This window comes from Phyllobates terribilis, unplaced genomic scaffold (assembly GCF_046119375.1).
Source record: "Phyllobates terribilis strain yellow unplaced genomic scaffold, ASM4611937v1 Scaffold_2__4_contigs__length_985480577, whole genome shotgun sequence".
In the NCBI taxonomy this organism is placed as follows: Eukaryota; Metazoa; Chordata; class Amphibia; order Anura; family Dendrobatidae; genus Phyllobates; species Phyllobates terribilis.
This window is the reverse complement of record NW_027362762.1, coordinates 951568978-951587082: the sequence shown is the minus strand read 5'-3', so window position 1 is coordinate 951587082 and position 18105 is coordinate 951568978. Positions and strand designations below refer to the sequence as shown.

At 49.6% G+C, this 18105-nt stretch overlaps 1 protein-coding gene across 1 annotated transcript in view; it reads left to right on the top strand.

Moving 5' to 3' along the window:
- The first annotated feature begins 244 nt into the window (after positions 1 to 244).
- GPA33 (glycoprotein A33) overlaps positions 245 to 18105 on the top strand; it is a 30679-nt gene continuing 12818 nt past the window's right edge. Inside the window, exon 1 of the mRNA XM_073670857.1 lies at positions 245 to 450. Coding sequence (XP_073526958.1) covers positions 411 to 450 — 40 coding nt within the window. The 5' untranslated portion in view covers positions 245 to 410. The remainder of the gene's footprint in view (positions 451 to 18105) is intronic.

Sequence of the window (18105 nt, the reverse complement as noted above, 5' to 3'; positions counted from 1 at the left end):
AATGTCTGAAGCCGAAAAGAATAAAATATAATATAAACAGGGAATGAGAACATTACAATGCAATCACACAGCTGAGGATTTGTGACAATGTATCAGTGCGGACAAATCTCTGCTGTTATTACATGCAGTAGATTTATCTGCAGTCCTATGTAAACCCCAGATATGAGTGCTTGTAGTAAGGTGTGTGTGAATGAGGCCCAGTGGGGAGGGGGGGATGGGAGGGGCAGGGACTCGGAGACATCGCTGGTTTCCTATTGGTTGTTACCTGCAGGTTTCAGGCAGGAAGAGAAGAAGAAAGAGCGGAGGCGGCGGCTGGGAACTAGTTTTTGTGAACAGAGTTTTGGAGGTTCTTTGGGTCTTTACAGTCGGTGACGAGATTCGGATACAGAGCCCCCCGGACTGCAGTGACTATGCGGAGAACAGAGCCGGTGGTGCTTTACCTGTGCACAGGTGAGTGCTGCCCTCCCCAGGTGGCTCCTGCCCTCACCTGCTCTCAGGTTACTCTGGGAACTGACTGCGGGGAGCTGCCAGCAATGGAGCGACTACAGAAAAATGCTGCAAATCCTCCAGAAGCGATGGCGCCCAGTTTTACACCATTTTTATCACTGCGCCAATATCCAGAATTGTTTCCTAAAGGTTGAGGCGAAGTAGTGGAATCTGGTTCCCATAGAAGATTCAGTGATCGTTAGTGATCACATCCGATCCTAGTCAGGGGTCGCAGGCGTCGGGCGGTGATCGCCAGGGGTCGCAGGCGTCGGGCGGTGATCGCCAGGGGTCGCAGGCGTCGGGCGGTGATCGCCAGGGGTCGCAGGCGTCGGGCGGTGATCGCCAGGGGTCGCAGGCGTCGGGCGGTGATCGCCAGGGGTCGCAGGCGTCGGGCGGTGATCGCCAGGGGTCGCAGGCGTCGGGCGGTGATCGCCAGGGGTCGCAGGCGTCGGGCGGTGATCGCCAGGGGTCGCAGGCGTCGGGCGGTGATCGCCAGGGGTCGCAGGCGTCGGGCGGTGATCGCCAGGGGTCACAGGCGACGGGCGGTGATCGCCAGGGGTCGCAGGCGACGGGCGGTGATCGCCAGGGGTCGCAGGCGACGGGCGGTGATCGCCAGGGGTCGCAGGTGACGGGCGGTGATCGTAACCAGTTACACATCAGTCCTACTCCAGCAGCCAGGTGGAAAGATTCCTATAAGTTACGGAGCGCTATCATTTATGGCCGCTATGAAGATATCTAATCTACTTCCTATAAGATACGAGGATGTAAAGGAAACAGTCTGGTAGATAAAAAGGAAGCTAGCTGTAAAAAAAAATATATCCTTTCCGTCTGAATACAATCTATTACTCTCTGTTATCAGCCATTTCAGGCAGGGGAGTATCTGAGCTTAGTGTTCCTCAATGGGGAAACTGTAGCACACTCCCTGCCCGCGGGATCCCTGCTGCACGTCACTTCTCTGCAGCGCTGGGACCTCCGCCTACATAGGTGTGATGGCTCACTATAGGGTTACTGGCCCTTTAAATCTCTTAAAGGCACACTGTGCAGTGAATATGACTTTCACACTGAACTCTAATCATCTGTGAGGAACTGTTTTGGTCTAAGTCACAGTTTCAGGTTACCTCCTCTCCTCTGTTCTCCGGACCCAAGAAGGGCATTACTAAATCTGTCACTTCTGACCAAAGATCTGAGAATTCGGCTTGTGGCTGACGGGCGGAAAATTGTAACTGACACTTAATAATACATAAAATATATCTAATACATCTCGCTGAGGGTTTGTGACAATGAAAAAGTAAAAATAATAATCTTGTTGTTTTTCACTGATAGCAAGCCGAGATCTGGAAAATGTTCTGAAATTTCCATATAGGTATTAATTGGGGTTTAAATTGTGTTTTTGGTTGCAAAATTGTTGCTTTGTATTGTACAATTTTGCAAAAAAAAAAAAAAAAACTTCTGCGTTTTGCCACATTTGTGCCAATTGTAACGAAAAGTGCAGATCGGCTGCTCCGTGTGAATGTGCCCTTGTATTTCTCACCCCACACCATGGGGGTAACTATAGGGGGTGGAGGTTGGGGTCTGCGAAGCCTGAGGGTCTGATGGTCTCTGCCTCATATGATGAGATCAGAATTATAAATAACACATTATACATTGGGGGTCCTGCTGCCCATCATACAGTATCGCTCATACAAGACGCACACGTATAGTGCCCGTCATACAGTATCGCTCATACAGGACGTACACCATATAGTGCCCATCATATAGTATTACTCATACAGGATGTATAGTGCCCGTCATACAGTATCGCCCATCATACAGGATGTACATCATATAGTGCCCATCATACAGGACGTACACCATATAGTGCCCGTCATACAGTATCACTCATACAGGACGTACATCATATAGTACCCATCATACAGGACGCACACATATAGTGCCCGTCATACAGTTTCATGCATACAGGACGTATAGTGACCATCATACAGTATCGCTCATACAGGACGTACACCATATAATGCCCATTGTACAGTATTGCTCATACAGTACGTATAGTGCCCATCATACAATATCGTTCATACAGGACGCACACATATAGTGCCCGTCATACAGTATCGCTCATATAGGACATACACCATATAGTGCCCATTGTACAGTATCACTCATACAGGACGTACACCATACAGTGCCCATCATACAGTACGTACATGAAAGTGTCCATTGTACAGTATCACTCATACAGTATATACCCAATATAGTGCCCATCATACATGACATACTGCATGTTGAACACCATATAGTGTATGTCCTGTATGAGTGATATACTATATGGTGTTCAACATGCGGTATCACTCATACAGGACATACACCATATAGTGTCCATCATTCAGGGCGTACATTATATACTGCCTGTCAGAGCCAGGGTGGGGGATAGGCAGGTTACATGACAGGTTCCCTTTAAGGATATATTGGGTGATGTAGGTTCAATGAAATACAAATGTATATGGGCCTGACTTGACATTCCAATTTATCGCTGTACTAAGCTTGGTGATTAGTCATGCACTGATGGTGGTTCTGGTACTGTATTTATGTACTATTGATGGCTCTGGTGTTCTATTTATGTACTGATGATGATTTTGGTTTCACATTCATGTATTCGTGATGGTTCTGGTGATTAATATATCACCAGAACCTTCATCACTAAATGAATACATCACCGGAGCAATCAGTAGCAACAACCATCGCTACATGAATACGTCACCACAACCACCATCAGTACCATCATCAGTTTTGTTGAAACCTGTGTTTGTTGCATGATGGGATGTAAAAACCATAATACTTATTCCTTTATCTATGATGAGGGTCTGTTTACTTTTTATTAGGATATCCAATTCCTGAACGCCTTAATTATAATGGGGGGCCATTTGGTTTCAATTAAGTCATATTAGTTTCCATGACCATCCATGGGTCTGACATATAAAATATAGCATGTCAGAGATGAATATCACTATTTGTCCCTCATATTGTGTAAATGGTCCACAAAAAATGATTAATCATATCTAACTGTGAAAACGCACTACCTGTTAAGTTGCATCCCTAAATACACCACCTTTTTTAAGTTTTACTTTTGCTGGTATTTTCTGGTGAAAAAAGGTAACAAAGTGGAAGTGGTCGTCAGAGCTTGTTACCTGACCCATTGTAGGGAAAACGATCATACAGGGGACGTACGCATATAATGGCCATCATACAGTATCACTCATACAGGACATACACACAGTGCCCATAACTCAGGATCTACATTATAATGTACAGCAATATTACTACTCCTGAGCCCAAAAATTCAATTAATTAGGGGGTAAATGAGATAAGCTATCTCCCTTTTATATACCCTAATTAATTTAATATTATATTCTACAGGGCTCTTTTTTGGGGCTCAGGAGTAGTGATATTGAGTTATATATGGAGATAAAACCTGGTCATGTATTTGGGATACCTTGTGAGCATAATGTATATAATATCCATCATGCACTATAAATACTGTGTGAGCAATATATTGTATGATGGGCATTATATAGTGTATGGTGGACACTATAGTGTTTTTCATACAGTACACATACTATAGTACCCATCATACAGTGTGAGAGATGGTGCTATAGTTACAGGTACAGTACAAACACTAATACCCATTGTATAACATACACTGCTCAAAAAAATAAAGGGAACACTTAACAGAATATAACTCCAAGTAAATCAAACTTCTGTGAAATCAAACTGTCCACTTAGGAAGCAACACTGATTGACAATCAATTTCACATGCGGTTGTGCAAATGGAATAGACAATAGATGGAAATTATTGGCAATTATCAAGACACCCTCAATAAAGGAGTGGTTCTGCAGGTGGGGACCACAGACCACATCTCAGTACCAATGCTTTCTGGCTGATGTTTTGGTCACTTTTGAATGTTGGTTGTGCTTTCACACTCGTGGAAGCATGAGACGGACTCTACAACCCACAGAAGTTGCTCAGGTAGTGCAGCTCATCCAGGATGGCAAATCAATGCGAGCTGTGGCAAGAAGGTTTGCTGTGTCTGTCAGCGTAGTGTCCAGAGGCTGAAGGCGCTACCAGGAGACAGGCCAGTACACCAGGAGACGTGGAGGGGGCCATAGGAGGGCAACAACCCAGCAGCAGGACCGCTACCTGCACCTTTGTGCAAGGAGAAACAGGAGGAGCACTGCCAGAGCCCTGCAAAATGACCTCCAGCAGGCCACAAATGTGCATGTGTCTGCACAAACGGTTAGAAACCGACTCCATGAGGGTGGTATGAGGGACCGACGTCCTCAGATGGGGTTTGTGCTCACAGCCCAACACCGTGCAGGGCGCTTGGCATTTGCTACAGAACACCAGGATTGGCAAAGTCGCCACTGGTGCCCTGTGCTCTTCACAGATGAAAGCAGGTTCACACTGCGCACATGTGACAGACGTGACAGAGTCTGGAGACACCGTGGAGAACGATCTGCTGCCTGCAACATCCTTCAGCATGACCGGTTTGGCAGTGGGTCAGTAATGGTGTGGGGTGGCATTTCTTTGGAGGGCCGCACAGCCCTCCATATGCTCACCAGAGGTAGCCTGACTGCCGTTAGGTACCGAGATGAGATCCTCAGACCCCTTGTGAGACCATATGCTGGTGCGGTTGGCCCTGGGTTCCTCCTAATGCAGGACAATGCCAGACCTCATGTGGCTGGAGTGTGTCAGCAGTTCCTGCAAGATGAAGGCATTGAAGCTATGGACTGGCCCGCCCGTTCCCCAGACCTGAATCCGATTGAGCACATCTGGGACATCATGTCTCTCTCCATCCACCAACGTCACGTTGCACCACAGACTGTCCAGGAGTTGGCGGATGCTTTAGTCCGGTCTGGGAGGAGATCCCACAGGAGACCATCCGCAACCTCATCAGGAGCATGCCCAGGCATTGTAGGGAGGTCATACAGGCACGTGGAGGCCACACACAATACTGAGCCTCATCAGGAGCATGCCCAGGCATTGTAGGGAGGTCATAAAGGCACGTGGAGGCCACACACAATACTCAGCCTCATCAGGAGCATGCCCAGGCGTTGTAGGGAGGTCATAAAGGCACGTGGAGGCCACACACAATACTGAGCCTCATCAGGAGCATGCCCAGGCGTTGTAGGGAGGTCATAAAGGCACGTGGAGGCCACACACAATACTCCGCCTCATCAGGAGCATGCCCAGGCGTTGTAGGGAGGTCATAAAGGCACGTGGAGGCCACACACAATACTGAGCCTCATCAGGAGCATGCCCAGGCGTTGTAGGGAGGTCATAAAGGCACGTGGAGGCCACACACAATACTCAGCCTCATCAGGAGCATGCCCAGGCGTTGTAGGGAGGTCATAAAGGCACGTGGAGGCCACACACAATACTGAGCCTCATCAGGAGCATGCCCAGGCGTTGTAGGGAGGTCATACAGGCACGTGGAGGCCACACACAATATTCAGCCTCATCAGGAGCATGCCCAGGCGTTGTAGGGAGGTCATACAGGCACGTGGAGGCCACACACAATACTGAGCCTCATCAGGAGCATGCCCAGGCGTTGTAGGGAGGTCATACAGGCACGTGGAGGCCACACACAATACTCAGCCTCAACAGGAGCATGCCCAGGCATTGTAGGGAGGTCATACAGGCACGTGGAGGCCACACACAATACTCGGCCTCATCAGGAGCATGCCCAGGCGCTGTAGGGAGGTCATACAGGCACGTGGAGGCCACACACAATACTGAGCCTCATCAGGAGCATGCCCAGGCGTTGTAGGGAGGTCATACAGGCACGTGGAGGCCACACACAATACTGAGCCTCATTTTGACTTGTTTTAAGGACATTACTTCAAAGTTGGGTCAGCCTGTAGTGTGTTTTTCCATTTTAATTTTGGGGGTGACTGCAAATCCAGGCCTCCATTGGTTAATAAATGTGATTTCCATTAATGATTTTTGTGTGATTTTGTTGTCAGCACATTCAACTTTGTACAGAACAAAGGATTCAATGAGAAGATTTCATTCATTCAGATCTAGGATGGGTTATTTCAGGGTTCCCTTTATTTTTTTGAGCAGTGTATTATTCATACAGTAGATGCACTGTGCAGTAATCATCATGCAGTAGATGGGGTATGATGGGTTCTACCATATATCACTCATACACTATATTATTTGTATTGTACATGACCTGGAAACCACCCATCATACATTATATCACTCCTATAGCACATAAACTACAATTCCCCTGACACACTATATCACCCCCCATACACCATACTGTACGGGACTCTTCATACGCTATATCACCCCCCCACTGATCGCTTTGCATTACCGAGGTCCGGGGTACAAATCCGACCAAGGATCAGATTGGATGGATCATGTATGTTCTCTCCGTGTTTGTGTAAAGCTTTGTGGAAAATACAGAATACATATTACTCATACAGCACACATTGTGCAAGAGCTGATGGGAAAGGTGCGACGCTCATGCAGAGCCGACGCTGAATCACTGATGGCTGAGAGTCTCAAAAGCTTCACATGGTCGCCATATCCAGACTCCAAACCATAAGTAGTAATAGTGTGAGAGTATTAGTGTGTGTGTGTGTGCTGTATGAGTAATATGGTGTACGATTAGTATGATTGTGTGTGTGTTGTATGAGTAATTTGGTGAATGATGTGTTCTTTATTGTGTGTATATCAGATAGTGTATGAGTGATGGGTACTACGTAGTGTATGTATAGTGCCCCGAGGGTTCGGTTGCTACAGAGGTGTGATATCTCACTTCCAGGTAAGGATGGAGTGTGGCTCAGGACCCTAACACCCACATGCACTACACCACATTTCCGGGGGACAGGGCGACAATGCTCCCAAGAGTGAGCACAACTGTCCCTGTCCCTGGCTGGAGTGGGGGGAGGGAACACCTAGAAAGGGGGAACCCGGTAGTGTGTGGGTGGGGAGAGTAGATCCCGGGTGCACTGTAAAGGAGGAGTATATAAGGTGGGCACCATCTTAGAGTCAGAGAGAGAAGGAGGCGGGGAGCTGAGGCTCTGCACGGGCTCTGCTCCACAGGCAGGCCAAGTCTTAAGGCTTGGGCCTGGAGGAAAAGTAAGGAAAGGAGAAGAATGGAGGAAGCTCTAAGAGAAGACTGAAGGGACCCCAGGGGTGCGGACCGGCCAGTCGCCACCGCACGCCCCCGCCGCTACGAGAGTAGGGGGGTCAGGCCAAGAAAAGGGAACCGGATCCCTCATCTAGTGGAGGAGAGCAACTACCCTCAGCTAGTAACCAGAGGCTGTGGCATTGCACATGTCACGGCCCCTCACTACACCCGTTGGGAAGCAACCATATAGGTCCCAGGGAAACGGAACATACGTTTGCCCGCCAAGGCCCAAGGCAGCTGGACAGAAACGTGGTCACTTGTGGGGTACGACAGGCCAGAGAAAGGACACATGAAGGGGGTCCTGAAAAGCACTCCAAAGGTACCTGGGAGTTGGCGGAGCCCCTCACCTGGTGAGCACAGGACGACGTGGGCAGCCATAATCTGCAGAAGTGGCTTGGAGTGTAAAACTGTGAGTAAAGACCCTGGACTGCATCACTGGACTCTGAGTCATTACTGCTGCTCCCGCGCACCATCACCCACACCATCTGCACTCACTGCCCTGAGGCTATACTCCTCCCGTGGGGAGTTATACTACCCTCTGCTGCGCACACAACATCAGCCTCAGCGGTCTGCCCTGCAGCGGCGGTTCATGCTGACCGCAATCCACGGGTGGTGTAGTCGGACACTTGAACATCATCAAAACCACATAAATAGACTGCCACTGGTTTGACCGCCCTGAGCCACGGGACCGGGTCGCCACCACGGAGACTACTACCCCCAGTATTGCACAGAGACCCGGCTCTGGGTATCCCCCTACACATACGGCCCAGGGGGTGCGTCACATGTACTGTAGGAGTGGTTTAGAATATGTGCTGTACACTCAGTTCATACACTATAGTGCCATCACACACTGTTACTCATCTAGTATATGATGGTGCTATAATGTATGAAGCATATAGTGTCTGTATGATGAGTATTATATAATATAGGCAGTCAACTAATAAAAGTTATTGTAGCACCCTGAGGATTCGGCTGCTACAGGGGTATTGCACCTCAACCCAGAGGTGTGATATTCCACTCCCGGGTAAGGAAGGAGTGTGGAACTGAGCTCAGATAGACTGCATGCACTACATACATCCCATTCCAGAGGAGCAGGCCGACGGTACTCCCACTTAGAAATGTGCAGGTGCAACCGAGCCTGTTCCTGGCTGGAGTGGGAGGGGGGTGGTACATCCCATGTAGTGTAGGGGCAGATAGGGGGAGCAGTCTGGGTAGTGATAGGAGCTCATTGGGTGCTGGTCACCTGAGCTCACACATAGAGGGATATATAAGGAGGGCACCAACTTAGATCAGGGTCAGACGCTGAGAACAAGTCAGTTGGAGAGGAGAGAGAAGGAAACAGCAGCCCTGGAGAGAGAGAGAGTGGAGCAGAGAAAGACCCAGAGGGGGAAGACTGAAGGGACCCAAGAACCCAAATTAGAGCACCGGGTGAGGAGTCAGCAAGAGGGTACCGGAACCCAAGCTGGTGGGGGCAAAGACATTCCCCAGCCAGAGACCGGAGACCGTGGGCAGTGTCTGTCACGGTCACCCACCACATTCACCCCGAAGGCACACCACATGAAGGGTCAGGGAACCCAGGGCCAAGGGTGTCCCAAAAGAAGGCCCGAGGGAGCTGGACCTAGGTGAATCACTGGTGGGGACGGCTGAAGAAAGGACAGAGGGAGAGCTCAGGGCCACGCTCTGGACTTGTTTGGGGGTTGGCCGGATCCAGGACCTGGTGGACGCAGCACGGCTCGGGTGGTCACTAGCAGCTGGAGTGACCAGTACAACATCAGCAGTAAGTAAACACCCTTAACTGCACAACCCGAGTCTGTCTTCATTGCCGGCTGCATCGCACCACCACAACCCCCATCCTCTGCGCCTGTCCCCTCTGAGACTATACCCCTCCCGTTGGGGGTTATCTCACCAAGCTGCGCACCCACCATCAGCCTCAGCGGACCCTGCAGCAGCGGCGGCCACAGTGACCGCATCACAACGGGTGGCGTAGTCGACACAAAAGAACTTTAGTAACATCTGTAAAGCTGCCACATAACACTTAGCTTGACGCCCTGGGCACGGGACCGGGTCACAGCCGCTCGGAGACTACAACCCCCCCATCTGATCCGGTGCCGGGTATTCCCCTCAAAAAGGAATATGTCCCAGGGGGCGCGTCAACTTTGGCGTAGTCGGCAGGATTACGTGCCCGCAACACCCGGGTACTGCGTGCCTGAAGAAAAGTGCAAGTTTACCTCAGAAAGAAGTCTCCCGCCGGTTCCGGGGGGTCCACGCCATCGGATTCCATCACCAGTCGTTTCCCGCCGATTGTCCGCCATTTCCAACTTGTTCCCGCCATCTGCAGTTTCCCGCCACTGGGCGACGCTTCCCGCCAAAACCGCAGATTTCCCGCCTTGGAAGAGCAGCGGACGCCATTATGGGCGTGCCAAAGGAGGGCAAGAGGCCACCTCCCATCGTGGGCCAGGACAGAAAATGGCGCCAAAAGTGGAAACCGCCCCCACCAACAGAGACTGTGATGCTGGAGGTGTCTGTCAGCGTGAAAGAACTCCCCCTGGAGCTGACAGTCACCGAGTTGCCCCGGGACCGCCCTCGAAGTGGGAGGAGACGAAAGAGAAGAGAAAAGATGGGTGTCGCTTGGAGGAGTCTGGAGCGAGCGCACCCGGAGGCAGGAAGCCTGGAAAGAAAGCAGAGCAGCACCGGCCCGCTGGCCAGGAGCCTGCCGGAAGCCGAGCAGAGCAGCACCGACCCGATGGTCAGGAGCCTGCTAGAGTCCACAACCCCGCTAGGTCTAGCGGAGATCCTAGCGCAGCTCCCCCGAGACCGGGAGTGTGCACAAACTGCCCTGGAGGGCCTCGCAAGGAGGATGGCCCGGGTACAGCGCGAGATACTGGCGGAGTGGGGCCGGGAGATGACCCAGCAAGCAGAGACCAGTCAACGGAGCACGCTACCCTGGAAGAGGAAGCAGACCGCCTCTGAGGATGGCGCGGGAGGACCCAAGGCCGGAGACGGCGCCGAGGAGGGAGCCGAGCGCATGGAGGCAGGTAAAGGGGACGCCTATACCCCAAGCCGTGACACCGCTTACCTGCCCCAGCTCCCCGTCGCAGAGCCCGAAAGTCCCCCTGCTGTGCCCGTAGCCGCCATGTCACCGCCATGGACTAGGCCCCGACCGGAAGCCGCCGCAGCGACCCCTGTGACGTCACGCGCCCCGACCCGGAGCGTGACAAAGCAGGAATTACCACCAGCCTGGTCGCAAGGCCTAGTACCCCCGGGCGCCGCACCACCAACAGCGCCCCCTACCTCCGCGGAGCCTCCGGCCTGGCCGCAAGGCCAGGTAGCCCAGGGCGCCGCCGTCCTAACGGTGCCCTTCACCTTCCAGGTGCCCCAGGCCTGGCCGCAAGGCCTGGGCAACCCGGGCGCCACCACCACCGCGCCCGCGCCCGCAATACCTAGGGTGCCACACCTGGGGGAGGACCTCTTCGGCCAGCTCACATGGCCGGACGGGCGGCCCTTCATCTGGCCCGAAGGGTACCCTGAGCTGGAGCGGCAGCAAAGACTAGGGCCCTTGTGTGAGCCCCTAATCCCGGCTCCGAAGCCCGTGGCTCGGGTCTCGCCTCCTCTAGCAGAAGCCCAATTCGTGTGGGACCCCACGGGAGAAGATTTGATGGGGTTCACCGGAGAAACTCGGGCAGCCGCAGCTGAACGTACAGAGTGTTGCCGTCAACAGCTGGCAGAGTTTAAGAGAGAACGGGAGGAGAGGCGGGTCAGAGAACAACAGGCCCAAATCCAGAGCGCGGAGCAGAAGAGCCGGACTAGGAGGAACCCCCGTGCAGCGCATTGTCCCCGCACCATCGGGACAGTGATAAAGTTCAACCCGCAGCATGGGTGGGGCTTTATTCGGGACCGTAACAACCGCGGTGACGTTTTTGTGACCCGCAGAGACGTCGAGTCCCACCTGCCGGAAGGTCACAAAGGCCGTGACCTCTACGGCGGAGACGAGGTCACTTTCACCCGGCACAAGTGTGCCAAAGGACCTTACGCCCTCCACGTACACCGCTTGACGGAGGAGGAGTTGCGGTACGGGGAGGAGGAGTCAGAGGACCCGGACGGGTCTGAAGAAACATCATATCAAGAAAGAGCAGGAGGAAGACGCCGTTGAGTGCGGCAGAGCAGGAGCTGTAAATAGTTACCCAATCGGGGTATATAGAAACTGAAACTGTTGCTGCTAAAATAGTCCCCGTTGGGACCAGGGAACTGTTTACCCGTTAACCCCTTCATCCTACAGGCTGAGGACTGTGAGCAGCCATTCCCTACCCTCTACCTGGCCGAGGACTGAGAGCGGCCAACTTTCAACTTTCCCTGTATATAGTTGCGCTTCCTAAAGCGCCCCCTACCGGTTTTATAGAAAACCAGTTTTTCTAAGAGACTGTCGCACTTTTCCCGGACACACGTTGCACAGTGTCCGGAGGAGGAACCAGAGACAAGAGAAGTCTACGAGAATGTTTATATAAAAAGTTTTATATATATATAATGTTTATATGTTTTATATGTTCATATAAAAATTTTGTATGTTTTGGTGTTTTATGTCTTACAGCCCGAGGACGTGCTGTGATTTACCAGGGGGGAATGTAGCACCCTGAGGATTCGGCTGCTACAGGGGTATTGCACCTCAACCCAGAGGTGTGATATTCCACTCCCAGGTAAGGAAGGAGTGTGGAACTGAGCTCAGATAGACTGCATGCACTACATACATCCCATTCCAGAGGAGCAGGCCGACGGTACTCCCACTTAGAAATGTGCAGGTGCAACCGAGCCTGTTCCTGGCTGGAGTGGGAGGGGGGTGGTACATCCCATGTAGTGTAGGGGCAGATAGGGGGAGCAGTCTGGGTAGTGATAGGAGCTCATTGGGTGCTGGTCACCTGAGCTCACACATAGAGGGATATATAAGGAGGGCACCAACTTAGATCAGGGTCAGACGCTGAGAACAAGTCAGTTGGAGAGGAGAGAGAAGGAAACAGCAGCCCTGGAGAGAGAGAGAGTGGAGCAGAGAAAGACCCAGAGGGGGAAGACTGAAGGGACCCAAGAACCCAAATTAGAGCACCGGGTGAGGAGTCAGCAAGAGGGTACCGGAACCCAAGCTGGTGGGGGCAAAGACATTCCCCAGCCAGAGACCGGAGACCGTGGGCAGTGTCTGTCACGGTCACCCACCACATTCACCCCGAAGGCACACCACATGAAGGGTCAGGGAACCCAGGGCCAAGGGTGTCCCAAAAGAAGGCCCGAGGGAGCTGGACCTAGGTGAATCACTGGTGGGGACGGCTGAAGAAAGGACAGAGGGAGAGCTCAGGGCCACGCTCTGGACTTGTTTGGGGGTTGGCCGGATCCAGGACCTGGTGGACGCAGCACGGCTCGGGTGGTCACTAGCAGCTGGAGTGACCAGTACAACATCAGCAGTAAGTAAACACCCTTAACTGCACAACCCGAGTCTGTCTTCATTGCCGGCTGCATCGCACCACCACAACCCCCATCCTCTGCGCCTGTCCCCTCTGAGGCTATACCCCTCCCGTTGGGGGTTATCTCACCAAGCTGCGCACCCACCATCAGCCTCAGCGGACCCTGCAGCAGCGGCGGCCACAGTGACCGCATCACAACGGGTGGCGTAGTCGACACAAAAGAACTTTAGTAACATCTGTAAAGCTGCCACATAACACTTAGCTTGACGCCCTGGGCACGGGACCGGGTCACAGCCGCTCGGAGACTACAACCCCCCCATCTGATCCGGTGCCGGGTATTCCCCTCAAAAAGGAATATGTCCCAGGGGGCGCGTCATTATCACCCACTGAAGTCTCTCAGCTTTTTTGTATTTTATTCTCTCTACTAGCTAACACTGTGCAGGTATTTTTCCCCATAGAACACTGTACAGGGTGGGCCATTTATATGGATACACCTAAATTAAATGGGAATGCTTGTTGATATCAACTTCCTGTTTGTGGCACATTAGTATATGGGAGGGGAAAACTTTTCCAGATGGGTGGTGACCATGGCTGCCATTTTGGATCCAACTTTATTTTTTTCAATGGGAAGAGGGTCATGTGACACATCAAACTTATTGAGAATTTAATAAGAAAAACAATGGTGAGCTTGGTTTTAACGTAGCTTTATTCTTTCATGAGTTTTTTACAAGTTTATGACCACTTATAAAATGTGATCAAAGTGCTGCCCATTGTGTTGGATTGTCGATGCAACCCTCTTCTCCCGCTCTTGACCCACTGATAGCAACACCGCAGAAGAAATGCCAGCACAGGCTTCCAGTATCCGTTGTTTCAGATGCTGCACATCTCGTATCTTGATGGTATGGTGTGGTATATGGGGTACACAGATAGTGGGACCATTCTTCATCAATGGAAACCTCAATGCCACTGGATATCTGAAATTGCTCCATGATGACTTGTTGCCCTCTTTATGCACTGAAGATGGAACGTTCACTGAGTTTTTCCAACAAGATGGTCATCACCACATAATGGTGTCAGGTCCGAGCATTCCTACATGAACAGTTTCCTGGAAAGTGGATTGGTCATCGTGGGCCAGTTGAATGGCCACCAAGGTCTCCCGATCTGACCCCCTTAGACTTTTATCTTTGGGGTCATCTGAAGGCAATTGTCTATGCTGTGAAGATATGATATGTGCAGTATCTGAAACAACGGATACTGGAAGCCTGTGCTAGCATTTCTCCTGTGGTGTTGCTATCAGTGGGTCAAGAGTGGGAGAAGAGGGTTACATTGACAATCCAACACAATGGGCAGCACTTTGAACACACTTGAAAAAAATAAAGTTGGATCCAAAATGGCCGACTTCAAAATGGCTGCCATGGTCACCACCCATCTGGAAAAGTTTTCCCCCTCCCATATACTAATGTGCCACAAACAGGAAGTTGATATCACCAACCATTCCCATTTAATTTAGGTGTATCCATATAAATGGCCCACCCTGTATATTACTCATACAGCACATTGACAATAGTACCGTCATACACTATATTACTCAGATAATATGGTGTGTAATACTCTATCATACACTCACTGACACAGGACATGCATAATAAAATACATATTATACACTAAATCACTCATGCGGTGCACACAAACATTGTATAGTACCCATCATACATGATATCACTCATATAGTCAGTGCACTGTTTAGTACCATCATACTCGTCGTTCATTCACTATAGTCACCATCATGCAGTGTCTGTTATATCTACTATACAATACATACACTGTAATACACATCATACTTTCCTTACACTATAGAATACCCATCATACACACTATTACTGATACAGTGCAGACACTATAGTCCCATCATCCCCCTATATCCTCCATATATTACGGTAGCCCTCATACAGTACAAATATCCCGTTCATACACTCGCACCTGTACAGTAAGGATAAACCTACTCGGTCACATGCAGAATAGTGATTCTGTACTCTGAGACTCCCGGCATCTATTAGACCCTATAGCTGGCTACCCATCAGATAAAAGCCCCCTGAGCCCACGGATTACAGCAAAGTGTCAAGTGACTAATATTAGGGGCTCTGCCTCTTTAAGAACAATAATAATAGTTCTCCATTGGTTCTAATATATTCTGCTATACTGACAGTCATAGAAGAGGAGATAAGATCACTGCTGCTGAGGCACCAGGAGCCTTATACCTCAGAGGTAGGAGAGAGCACGGTGTGAATACCGTCATATGGCGCAGGACGAGCCATTACTCATTTACTTGGTTTCACTTGCATCGGTATTGAGCGGTATAATGATTGGACAAGTGTCGGCTGCCGTGTCTCCTATTTATATAGCGCTCCCATACTGTATACTGCAGCGCGGTCAGGGTCGGCTCCAGGTGTATACAGGCCCCAATGGGCCCCTCTTTTTCCATTTTTCCTTCTCATCTTCTAACAATAATAACTCCTTATTATTTTCCAGTTTGTAGAGTTTTATCAGGGTTTTTTTGCAGTACAAGTTGTGTTTTGTTTTTTTGTTTTTTTATCATTACCGTCTGTACAACTTTTTAGATCTTCTTCTTTTTTTCTTTCTTTTCTTTCTCCACAGCGACGACACCAGGGAGATCACGCAATATCTCACTGTTGCCGTCACTCTGTCAGGGATTCGCGAGAACACGATCCAGACTACTCACTACTTGGGTATCGGCAAGCGAGTGAGCGTATGGCGTCACACCTCCGAATTCCAACGCTTGGAATATGTGTACACGCCCCATACAGTCACTGTCCGCTTCATGATAGCCCAATTAATATTATTCGCTGCCACTACCGTCCAGATTTAAAACATAATACAGGCCTTGCCGGACGCCTGCATTCTGGTAGCGTATAAGGCTTCAGGGAAGGGAACGATTACAGAGCAAAACAAAAAGAACTATTAAATTTTATATTTAATCCAAAATGGAGGCAGTGTTATGAAAAATAATATACAAGATTTTACAAAAGGGGGCAATACAATACATATGCAGTTACACAAAATAATAAGGATTAAAGAAGACTTACTATAAGATCACTGAGATGATTCAATATAGGTGCAGGGAAGCACTCCACTTCTGGCCGATATCGAACAGGACCTGTGCTACATATAAATATGTACTTCCAACCTCTGCAGATTCTTTTATGATGAAGAGAGAGAGCTACCCACACACCCCCTGGGATGACATCACGGGGCTGGTCTCCAGCCTTCATATTTTAATTAGATATCTGTTTTTTGTGATAACTTATCGTGGGTTGATCGTAGACGCCCGAAAGTGATACAATTTTTTTCCGTTATGAATTTACCTTCATTTAGAGACCACACACGATATAGTTGCGGCCTGTCATTCTGGGACTTTTGCGTCACAGCCCCCAGAGGAGCCTACAGCGACAGGAAAATATCCATATTGTTCCTTAGTTGACCCTGTCACTAAAAATATGGGTCCCATTATTACCAGAATTATGGAACTTGCAATATTCCATATTTCGTATTGGTGCCGGATGGCCTGGGAATAAAGTTTCATCAGCTGGCTGTAGATTTATCACAAGCCTGCGTCTAATTATCCCCTGTGTCTGCCAGGGATAAATACTCTCGCATTTTAAGTGGGTGGGTAGCACCTCTCTTGTGCCAGCATTTGTCTACAAGGCCTTGCTCATGTGTGTGCTAATTGGGTTTTTGTGCTAGCATTTGTCTACTTAGCCACTTTTCCTGTGTGCTGAGATGTACATGGGGACAACTCTTGTACTGACAAATGGTTGATAAGGAAGGAGGGAAGAGGGGCTTCAGGGAGAGAAAGAGAATATTTTCAATATTTCCCTGACAATGCCAAATATACTAATCTTATTTTTAGTCATATTTTCTTTTTAAAATTTTACTTATTTTCCAAGAAAATAGGGTCATATGAGGTTCTTTACAGGTTACTGAATGAGGACCAAAAACTCAAAATATTAATGTTTACTAATTGCTAAAAAACTTACTGACTGTGGTGAACAATATATACTAAAATGTAACTTTTATTAGAACATTAAAAACAAATGTAGTCATCCACCGTACTTGTTTGCAGTCTCTTCTCTAATTCTTATACAAGGACAAAGTCGGATACTAATATTATTAACATTTGTATCAAATAGTGCAAAACCCGATGTATCCTATACCCTGTCTCTTTATTATTTCAACAGAATACTTAATATCCCCCACTTGTCATTTATATTATCCGATGCCTCAATTCCTGCATGGATATTCACTTTCACGTCAAGTGAACAGAACCTTTTATTGCACTTAACCCGGCACTTCAGAACCTGATCCTCATTACCTGTAGTACTGGCTCCTCTGTCCTCCACTCATTACCTGTAGTACTGGCTCCTCTGTCCTCCACTCATTACCTGTAGTACTGGCTCCTCTGTCCTCCACTCATTACCTGTAGTACTGGCTCCTGTTTGAACTTGTTATCAGTATAAAAGACACCTGTCCGCAACCTCAAACAGTCACACTCCAAACTCCACTATGGTGAAGACCAAAGAGCTGTCGAAGGACACCAGAAACAAAATTGTAGCCCTGCACCAGGCTGGGAAGACTGAATCTGCAATAGGCAAGCAGCTTGGTGTGAAGAAATCAACTGTGGGAGCAATAATTAGAAAATGGAAGACCTACAAGACCACTGATAATCTCCCTCGATCTGGGGCTCCACACAAGATCTCACCCCGTGGGGTCAAAATGATCTCCAGAACGGTGAGCAAAAATCCCAGAACCACACGGGGTGACCTAGTGAATAGCCTGCAGAGAGCTGGGACCAACGTTACACAGGCTACCATCAGTAACACACTACGCCGCCAGGGACTCAGATCCTGCAGTGCCAGACGTGTCCCCCTGCTTAAGCCATTACATGTCCGGGCCCGTCTGAA